Below are 11,192 nucleotides of genomic sequence, written 5' to 3'. Positions count from 1 at the left end.
TGAGTATTTGCACATAAAATTGTTATGGCTGTATTAATTTAAAAAAAAACCAGTAATACACTATTCACTTGCCAACAGAAAGAAAAACATGCTCAAGTCTTCAACATTAAGACATTTGTTTCAGCTGTTACAGGCGCTAAAAAAACAGAAAGCAGGAAGCGTGGCAGTGACATTGCTCTGGATCTAATCTCCCACAGTCTGTATCCTTCCTCCTCCTATTTGCACGAATGAACTTTTGTTAGTTTAGAAACTCCCCAAGCCTTGCAGGCTGCAGGAACAACATGTCCTCTACTGTGCATACCAAACTGTACTTTTTCTCACAACAAAAATGTTCAGGAAAACAGTTTCTGGCAGCCATTAACCCAGAGAATTATACTGCCAGTCCCAGAGCCTTATAGTATCATTTTTATTGTTCTCCCACACTGTCACAGCACTCATTGTTTCAAGAAATAAAAAAGTATTTGAAAGCATAATGCTTCCTTCCTGCCCAACACTAGAGCAGCAGCTAACTTGGGGAGTGTCTAGAGAGCAAAGTAGAAATTCATTTCAGACGATACCCTCGTACAAAAACACTATACTAATGCAGTAACACTAATGCGCTACCTAAAGTATATTGATCATCCTTCAGGGGATATAATTATATTCTGCAATTTCAAGTGTCATAACAGGGGCTAACTAACATAGCTTGCTTGGGACTTCATCATGTTTCATTATGGACCCTGAGTTAAGTGGTTTTGTGGTATCGTGTATGTAGAAGTTTCTAGATAACATCAACAAAATAATCAACTTCAAATTCTGCTTCTTCTTGGTGAAAATCAAATGTTATATGTCTTCAATACATTTGTGTAAATACTGTGACTTTCATTTAGCCAACCAATTTTCTGTTACGAGTTATTATTTGTTATTTATATATGTTAAAGAATGGCCAAGTCACCAGTCATTCTGAGGAAGTCATGAGAAAGTTCAGTTTACAGCATTATGATTACAACATGCGGAATTCACCAGAATACACACTTGCTGCCAGTACTGCTCAGGTTTTTTGCCCCACCCCAAGAACTGAAGGCTTGACTATGAAAACTGTAACAAGATCAACACCTTGTCAATCATGACTGAAATACCTTAGGTTTTGCATCGATTAATCGTCATGCACTAAGGCATACAAGAGGAACACAATAAACATAAAAAAGCTTTAACTATCTATATGCAGACCCACTTCTTTCCATGTAATCTCCCTATTGTCAGCAATTTTATTTAAAACTCAAGTTCTAATGAAGAAAATAATGTAGGCTATAATTAATGAAGTTTTCTGTATAGATAGGCGATATATGTGGACTTTATGAAAGCGGCCAGGCGGCCTGGGTTCAAGTCCGACCCACGGCTATTTGCTGCATGTCTTCCCCTCTCTCTTTCCTCCACTTTCCTGTCAGTCTTTGCTGTCCCTATCAAAAATAAAACCATAATAAGGCCCCCCAAAAATAAAAATAAATAAATAGATATACTTCCTGCTTTCCAGTCTTTATGCTCAAGTATGCTGGTTGGGTCTTTATAGTTGTGCAAGATATGCACCTTCAGCAAGAAAGCAAATTTATTTATCCCAAAATGTTAAACTATTGCTTTAAGTAACACCAATGCAGAAAGAGATTTTATGTTTAAATATGATTTTATATTTGTGTTGTGATTTTTTTTTATGTTTAAATATGTAAGAATGTTTAAATAAGAAACAATTCACTGTGACCAATATTTTTGGGAGGAAATGGGTTTAGTCTGCCTCTCTGAGTTTGAGTGAATATAAAAGCATGAAAGCAAAAAGCAAGGCGAAAAAGTCCAGCTGCTGACAATCCCTACTCCCATCCCTCCCTCAGGAAGTCTCTTTTCATCTTACACAGAGAAAATGTAATCAGCACATTTCAAGGCAAAGGTGCCTTTCATTTTGGTGGTTTTACTGTCCTCTGTTCTCATCCCAGCACTTTATAAATATAGACTTTTATAAAGCAGATACATGAATATAAAAACTCCCTTTACTTTAACTTGTATGATTGGTTATTGTGTTGGTTGTCTCTTGGTCATTTTCACCAGTGGGAAGTACCATGGTCATGTAACTTCCTGGAAAGACAAGCAATTGCAATCTGGATAAACAGTTTACATAAGTAAGTAAACAAAAATGTAAGGACACATAGACAAAAAAGGGAAAAAATCTGGAGAGCAATTTGCTACCAGGAACGGAGGATGTAAAGGCACATTTATCATTTTACCAGCCACCTTTTGAACATGTCTAAAATAAGTAATGGCAACATCTTATCTCATCACAAAGGGTTAAAAAAAATAAAAAGAAGAAAAGGGAAAAAAGTTTGGCTTTTGTTGTCTGAAAATATATTTATTCCAAAATTAATGACCCTATAGAGCTTTCCATTTGCCCTCTGTCACAAACAAAGGAAGCAGTTAAGAGTCTGCAGGGATAAGTTAAATCACTTCAAACAAAATTGTTTATTCCAAGGCATTTTCCCAGAAGTTAATACTTTGAAATGTGTTGCTGGATGTTTACATCCCAAGAACAGAAAATCTGTTTCATATTTAGCTGAACGAAAGATCAATTTAAAGTGGTGATAAATAAATTGCTGTTGTTGTCCCTTCACTACTAGGTTACTGTGGTTCATTATCATTGTTTCTTATCACTCATCAAATAGAATGCAGCTCTTAGGCAGAGTTCAATGTGCTGTCCGGAAAAAGGACACAACTTTCTGCAGTGTTAGTCACGCTTCCTGGGTTGAGAGGAGAGTTTTTGCTTTTAAAAAAAGAAGAAGAAAAAAGCATGAGGCTCATCTAACTTCACTGTCTAAAGAAAACAAACAAACAAAAAAACCCACACTGTTTTAAATGTGCCATTTGAAACACATTGTGCCTTTTTCTTTGAAATATGCTACGTTATAAGCCCCGTCTCACTCTAATTTTGTTTTTCATCGTGTGTTAAAACGACAGGTAAAAGGTTTCATTAGAGAACTTTAAAAAATAGTTTGTTTGTTTTTTCTAATTTAAAATAAACAAAAATCTATGAACTGTCTTCTAACCGTTTACATCATTAATTAAAACGGTCCCAATTTGTTGACGAGGTTTGGGTGTGCGGGGGGAGGCAGGGGGGGTCGATGCTGCTCGCATGTCTTTGGTTAGATGTTGACCTTGCTGTGTGACTGGAAAGGTGACATCACACCACAGGAATGTGTCTGGGAACAGACCTCTCTGATTGGTGGAGGGGCGCGATAGGATCTGACCAGCCGAAATTTGGGCGTAAACAAGCCACATTTGACGTGCTTCTGTAGAAGAGCGGCAGCAGAAGAACTCTGGGTCGACTGGGAACGGAGAGTATTAACGTCGCGCATTTAATCAATTTATTCTCGTTTAGTGGTTTTATTTTTCACCGGTGAGCAGAATGCTTCCGATGTCTCTGTTAGTTTCTCTGTGCCTTGTGTCGTGTTTCGGTGCTGCCTACGCAAGAGAAAACGCAAGTAAGAAAAGTTTCTACTGTGTTTAAAACTCTGGCATTCCCTGCACACTGTTTAAAAAAACTTTCACTGGAAATGTGTTGATTTAGCTACATTTAGTCGGCATAAAATTGATGGTTTTCTTTTTTTTTATTTTAAAGTCATTGAAGAAGTGTTTTCCCTTCCAAGCTGAAGTAATAAAACAGTAGCAATTAAGAGCACTTTTTAAGTTTTTAAGAAATGATTTAATTAGCGATTTTAAATTTGGTAAGTATTGTTAAAATTGAAATTGATTTTTCTTTAATGGACAAAACTGGTATTAAGGTAATTAGATAAATTAGAAATGCATAATATGGACCTAGTAAAATGTGGTATATGTTTGTTAAACAGTTTGATACCAAATGAAGATTGTCTTCCTGTTGGATTAGCCAAAACTTTTCCATTTCCTTTACCTTTGATCAGACTGTCCCCCCCCCTTCTCTCTTTCTCCAGCTGCTCCACACGGAAGGGGCTTTTTGTATGGCTTACGCCAGTCAGTGACGGATGAACCAATAGATTATGATGATAACGGAACATTAAATCGTTCTTCAAATGGTCCCAAGGACAGAAAAGTTTTTTCGGAACAGGCCCTGATGTTTCTAACTGGCCCTGTTTCCACCATCCTTTTACCTTCCTTCTACACGCTGGTCTGCTCCATCAGTGTGCCAATTAACGTCTGTGCTCTGCTGGCCTTTGCTCGGGGGATCCGTCCTAAGAAGCCAGCTGCAATCTATATGCTGAACCTGGCCTTAGCTGATCTGCTCTTTGCACTGATGCTCCCCTTCAAGATCTCCTACCACTTTGAAGGCAACAACTGGAAATTTGGCCCGTCCATGTGCCGTGTGGTCACTGCTGCCTTTTACTGGAACATGTATTGTTCTGTTCTTCTCATAGCTTGCATCAGTGTGGACCGTCTGCTTGCTGTTGTTTATCCCATTGACTCTCTGGCTTGGAGGAGGCCAAGGAACACAGTCATAGCCTGCATAACCATGTGGGTGTTATCCTTGACTGGCTCTGTGCCTCTTGTTACATCGGACCAGACTTTTCACATCAGTGAGTTGAATATCACCACCTGCCATGATGTCCACTCCACAGATAAGATCGTCTGGTTAAAGACATACTTCGTCACTCTCTGCTGCCTCCTCTTCTTCCTGCCTCTGCTCATCACAGTGGTGTCCTACACTCGAGTCATCTGGTCGCTGAGCAAACTCCAAAAAAGGCTCCCTGGAAGCTCACACAAAAGGAAAAGAGCAATAGTGATGGTTTTGACAGTTCTGTTGATATTTGTCCTGTGTTTCATGCCTACAAACTGTCTGCTGCTTGCACACTACCTGCAGTTTAACACCGAGAAGAGCCAGGAGGCACCTGATGGCTCTTACGCACTCTATCTGGTGTTTCTGTGTTTGGGAAGTCTGAACTGCCTCCTAGATCCCCTACTCTACTACTTTGGATCCTCCCAATGCCAGAGACAACTCTCCAACGTGCTCAAGTGTCATAAGGTTACAAAGAGAAATGATATTAGTAATTCATTACCTGCTTCATGCAGATCCAGCACCAGACCAATGCTGAAATCCAGCTGTACAGAAAGTTCAAAAATAAACTCTTCAATTAAAGTGGATTCTTTCCAAGAAAACACCGACAGCCAATATAAGAAACTACTCCTCTAACTCTCACTGAGCTGACATTTTAATTGAATCCTTAAATGTGATTTTTTTTTTTAGTTATGAAACAACAACAACAATTAAAGCCTATATATAGGGTTTAGCTTTGTTTGGATTCCTAATTATGCCTTTTAAACGATGAAGGGAGTTCAGATAAGACTGCTTTTTAGAGCAACACTGAAATGAAATACTATTATTTTTATGCACCCTATATATATAAAGGCTCACTGTTCTGTAAGTATTATTCAATCCATTTTTTTAACTGTTTGCTTGTTTTAAAGTGTTTATATATAACCAGTGAAAAGCAGTTACTTATGACTTTTTGTTTTTATTACATATACCAGTTTTATTTATTTTTTTGCAGCATTTTTTCACTGAATAAATATTTTTGACTCACACTACAAGCATGTCTCAATGCCATCTATAATTTTAAAGCCCTTCATAGTTTGTTTCATGCCTCCCTCTGTTGGTGAGAGTGTGCATTGATGAGTGTCAGTTCATCCTACTGCACCAATATCCTTTTCTCTCCAGTAGGCAGTTGTATATTCCTTTTGCCTCATCTTTCATTCAGAGGTGTGGGTGGATGTAGCCAAATATTTAAAACAAAACAAGAAATAGCTGTTACTGCTGATAGATTTACTGGTCAAAGTGGACATTTAAACAGAGATGCCAGTTTCCATTATCAGCATGACATGTGTAACTTTGAAGTGATGAGCACAATTATACACAACCCACAGGAACTATAACTCACCTACTGTTCCTATAAAATACAGTTTTGAGTAACCCCTTTATATTCTTTATATTTTCCTAGTAAAATTGGAAATATGTGTAAAGGAGCATGAAAATATATTACATAAGGCAAAACAGATTTGAAGGACAGTCCACAGCTCTTCTTTAGCTGCCTTTTGTTTGTTTTTTTCTCTGTCAAGATGCTTCCATAATGTTGAGGTGTGGGCTCCAGGGAGGCCCATAAGTGAGTGTCTATTTTGTGTTTTTTTTTTTCTATCTGGGTATGCTTTAAATGTATTGGCAATATATTTGGGTAATTACCATGCTGAAAAATAAATCAATTGCCAATCAGACACTTCCCAGATGGTCTTGTATGAATGGGACTGCATTCATAATTCAATCAATGTTTGACAAGATCTCCAACACATGCAAACTACACACAGAAAGACCCCCCGCCTTATGGTGGAATTGAACTCAGGACTTTCTTGCTGTGCATCCCACCGTGCTGCCCAATACGACTGGCTAAAATGCAGCCACAAACTGTATTGACAAAACCTTCTGACTTTTAGTTTAGTTTGTGTGTAATCTGGCATACCTCAACCTTTTCTCCCTGTTTCCCTTTCTTAAGAATGGCTTCTTGACAGCCACCCTGAGTAGTTTCAGGGAAACAGGTGCAATGGCTGCACTGAAAATGGAAAGAAAAAAAAGAAGCAGCCAATGTCCATAGTTCTGTACAAGGCCTATACAATGACTAAAAAAATCGGGCTCCTTGAAACCAAAATTTATAGAAATGAGGGCTTACTTAGGACCTTTTGAAAAGTACTGTAATTTCACAACAATCAGATCTATGAGAAGAAGAAGACTTGTAAGATAACTTGATTGGTTACTCTAAATTGGCTGTAGGTGAAAATCGGTCATCAGGTTGTCATTACAGATGTTAGTACAGCCTGTTTCAGCCACAAAATCTAAAAAGGTAATTTATCCTTGAAAAGCACTGTGGCAAAAAGGTATATTTAAACACTGACATTAACAAATTAAGCTGAAACAATAGAGCATTTACAGTGAGATCCAGCGGACCTCTGGACACGCTTAGCTTGAAATTCTGTCTTTTATTTTCATGTTAACCACCTTTATATGCATTTTGTATCTTGTATTTTGCAGTTTGCACAGCATTAAACCTATACCAAGTACTCCAGGCCTGCTACAGTTGAAGGTACAAGGAGCACAGTTTATGATAATAAACACAAAATCACAAGATACCAGATCACATTGTGGTGATAATGTATTCTTTTGCATTACAAAACACAAATAATAAAGATAAAACATTTTAATGGATATTTTTTACTTGCAGAGAAATTAGACATTTTAAGTTTATTACCAAGCTGGCTGTTGAATGTGACTATTAAAGCCATGTTGCCAGTCATTTACCCCCGAGGAGATAAATGTTTGTAAATGTATAGTCTTCAGGAAACTTTGGTCAGTAATATAACACTCAGCTTACTTGCCCAAAGTGATCTTGTTACTAAAGGACAAGATCAGAGAGGCTAAGGACAATTACAGGAGGAAGCTGGAGTGGAAACTCCAGCAGAACAGCATGAGAGAGGTGTGGAGGGGCATGAAGACCATCACTGGATTCAGGCCAACCAACAGCAGGGGAGCTGAGGGAGGTGAGAATAGAGCCAATGAGTTGAATCTGTTTTTCAATAGATTCGACACCACAGTGTCTGCTCCCACCCCCACAACCTCACCTGTAGTCAGCCTGGAATCCAGAACCACACCACTGTGCCAGCCTCTCTCTTCACATGTTGCCTCCTGTGAGATTCCTGACACCCCTCCCCCACCCATCACCTTCACTCAATACCAGGTTGAGATGCAAATGAGGAGACTTCACTCAGGCAAGTCTGCTGGACCAGACGGAGTGAGTCCCCTTGTTCTCAAGACCTGTGCCCCCCAGCTGTGTGGAGTCTTTCATAAACTGTTTATGCTGAGTCTGAGTCTGCAGAGGGTCCCGGTGATGTGGAAGACATCATGTCTCGTCCCTGTACCAAAGACGCCACGTCCCAGTGGCCCCCAGGATTACAGGCCCGTGGCATTGACCTCCCACATCATGAAGACCCTGGAAAGGCTCATCCTGGACCAGCTGCGACCCATAGTAAGACCACACCTGGATCCCCTTCAGTTCGCTTATCAGCCTCGTCTCGGAACTGAGGACGCCATCATCTACCTGCTCAATCGTGTCTACACCCATCTGGACCAGCCGGCGAGCACTGTGAGGGTCATGTTTTTTGACTTTTCCAGTGCTTTCAACACCATCAGGCCGACCCTCCTGGGTGATAAGTTAGCAGCGATGCAGGTGGATGCTTCTCTGGTGTCCTGGATTGTTGATTACCTGACAGGAAGACCACAATATGTACGTCTCCCACAGTGTGTGTCTGACAAGGTGATCAGCAACACAGGGGCACCACAGGGGACTGTCCTCTCCCCCTTCCTCTTCACCCTCTACACCACAGACTTCAGCCACTGCACAGAGACCTGCCATCTTCAGAAGTTTTCTGATGACTCTGCGGTGGTTGGATGCATCAGCAGGGATGATGAGACAGAGTACCGGGCTGTGGTCGACTCCTTTGTCACGTGGTGTGAGCAGAATCATCTGCAGCTCAACGTGGCAAAGACCAAGGAACTGATCGTGGACTTCAGGAAGACCAGGAAACACTTGACCCCTGTTTCAATTCAGGGGGTCAGTGTTGACATTGTGGAGGACTATAAATACCTTGGAGTACACATTGACAATAAACTGGACTGGGCTAAAAACACCACAGCACTTTACAGGAAGGGCCAGAGTCGTCTCTATTTTTTGAGGCGACTGAGGTCCTTCAACATCTGCCAGAAAATGCTGAGGATTTTCTATGAGTCTGTTGTGGCCAGTGCGATCCTCTATGCTGTTGCATGCTGGGGGAGCAGGCTGAGGGTCGCAGATGCCAACAGACTTAATAAACTAATCCGTAAGGCCAGCAATGTTGTGGGGATGGAGCTGGACTCCCTCAAGGTGGTGTCGGAGAGGCGGATGCTGTCCAAGATAAAGACAATGTTGGATAACACCTCCCACCCACTCCATGACATGTTGGTCAGTCACAGGAGCTCGTTCAGTGAGAGACTGAGATTACCGAAAAGCACCACTGAACGACACAGGAAATCATTCCTGCCAGTGGCCATCTCCCTGTACAACGCATCCACTTAACACACTGTTTGCTGCTACAACTACACATGTTTCTTTTCCAACTATTTATTTATGAGTGACTTATGTATGTATGTATGTATGTATATATATGTATATATTGTACTATTCTTAGTTAGTGTATTGTCTGTCTTGTCTTAATGTTGGTTTAAAATGGAGCACTGTAACAAAAAATAATTTCCCCCAATAAAGTATTCTGATTCTGATTCTGATTGATTCTAAGCAGATGATCTACATTTCCCAGCTAATGGATAAGATTCTCAGGAGACTTCACATCAAGACACAAATTTCCTAGATTCCATTAGTGCCTAACCATTTCTGCAGCACTCATTTATATCAACATTTTGAGTACATGGTAAATGGCCTGCATTTGTATAGCGCTTTTCTAGTCCATAGGACCCCAAAGCGCTTTACACTACATTCAGTCATTCACCCATTCACACACACATTCACACACTGGTGATGGCAGCTACATTGTAACCACAGCTGCCCTGGGGCGCACTGACAGAGGCGAGGCTGCCGGACACTGGCGCCACCGGGCCCTCTGACCACCACCAGTAGGCAAACATGGGGTTAGTATCTTGCCCAAGGATATTTGGCATGCAGCCAGGATGCAGCCTGGGATCAAACCACCGACCTTCTGATTAGTGGCTGACCTGCTCTGCCACCTGAGCTACAGCTAGGTGGCAGAGCAGTTTATTACAATCTACAGTATGTTGTCATCAGAGGTGGGTAGTAACGAGTAGGGATGGGTACCGGTATCCGGTGCCATTGTGGCATAAACGGTAGTAACCAGACCGAAAAGCAGCGCACATTTCGGTGCTTTATTTCGGTTTTTGTTTCCTGAGATGTCATGCACTTTGGATTCTAGCCAATCATTTTACCTTTGCGAGCGTAAGTAGGCGGGCCCAGGTACGTACGTTCTTTTAGAGCAGAGCTACAGATTAAAAATGCCCAAGTCGAAGCGGTCAAATTCTGGCTGTACTTAACAGCAAAAGATGCAAACCCAGCAGCCTGCAACAAGTGCTTTAAGGTGATACTGTGCAAAGGAGGTAACTCCTCGAATCTGATGAAACACCTGGCGACGTATAGCATTTTGTTAAAAGCCGAGAAATGCGCCGTATTTGATAGCTTGCTGCGAGACCTCACACCGAGCACATCTACTGCGGGTGGGTTGCCTGTTTTCTAGGGATGGGTATTGTTTAGGTTTTATCCGATACCAGTACCAAACCGGTTCTTTTGAAACGGTGCCAGTGCTTAAACGGTGCTCGAACCGGTGCTTAAAGAATGAAGAACACAAAATTGGTCCAAAAACCTCTCATGTTCAGCTGTTTTTTTGTAAAAAGATAACAATGTTAGCCTTTTCTGCAGCTATAGGGGATTTATGACATCACTCTTGGCTGGAAGTAGTGCTTAATCAATGGGAAAAAAAAAACTTTGTCCAAAAACCTCTCATGTTTAGCTGTTTTCCACTTTTTCTTCGGTCATTTTAGCCTTTTTGGCCAGGGTGAAGGGAGCATCTGCCATCAAACAAGAAGACAGCCGCATGTAATTACGATGGTGTTTGCTAGTTCACCTTACATGCATTAATGTAATAACGTGGTTAGCCTACTCAACGTAAATTACACACGAACAACATTAAGCTACTCGCCCAGAGAAGAACGGCTGCTGCTGCCGTCATCATCCATCATCATTTCTGCTACACTGGCAGGGCTAGGGGCCAGGACTCTCCTCTTCGGGTTCTTGGGGGATGTTCCTCACATCAAGAAGCTGTCGATCAAAATCAATACAGCTCTTCATGCATCTGGAGCTTGTGAAGGACTTCTTAGTCAGGCAGGACTCCTGTTCACTGCTAAACAGTTACAGCTTCACAGAAAGAACCTTGAGAGCAAACTGCTGCTGAAGCTTAACCATCACTTCACTGAGTGAAGAAATGGCACATTTTTGCTAAATATGCAGAAATAAATGCACACCCATACAACTTATGGTAAACTGAGCTGCCTTGTATGTTGAAGTTGCCGTGTTCTAATGTTTTCTCTGAGGCTGCTGTGC

The 11,192-nt window shown here is 41.1% G+C and overlaps 1 protein-coding gene across 1 annotated transcript; it reads left to right on the top strand.

Moving 5' to 3' along the window:
- The first annotated feature begins 3,277 nt into the window (after positions 1–3,277).
- LOC101483533 (proteinase-activated receptor 1) lies at positions 3,278–5,580 on the top strand. The gene is made up of 2 exons (XM_004566873.5): positions 3,278–3,500; positions 3,969–5,580. The coding sequence occupies exons 1-2, from the start codon at positions 3,425–3,427 to the stop codon at positions 5,180–5,182; spliced, it is 1,290 nt and encodes a 429-aa protein (XP_004566930.1). The 5' UTR covers positions 3,278–3,424; the 3' UTR covers positions 5,183–5,580.
- The last annotated feature ends 5,612 nt before the right edge of the window (positions 5,581–11,192 follow it).

This window comes from Maylandia zebra, linkage group LG7 (assembly GCF_041146795.1).
Source record: "Maylandia zebra isolate NMK-2024a linkage group LG7, Mzebra_GT3a, whole genome shotgun sequence".
Taxonomy (NCBI): domain Eukaryota; kingdom Metazoa; phylum Chordata; class Actinopteri; order Cichliformes; family Cichlidae; genus Maylandia; species Maylandia zebra.
The sequence above is the reverse complement of the archived record's forward strand: the minus strand, read 5'-3'. Positions and strand labels throughout refer to the sequence as shown.

Coding starts and splice junctions, on each gene's coding strand:
- LOC101483533 (XM_004566873.5), top strand. CDS start 3,425: ATGCTTCCGATGTCTCTGTTAGTTTCTCTGTGCCTTGTGTCGTGTTTC. Junction 3,501..3,968: donor CTACGCAAGAGAAAACGCAA/GTAAGAAAAGTT, acceptor CTCTTTCTCCAG/CTGCTCCACACGGAAGGGGC.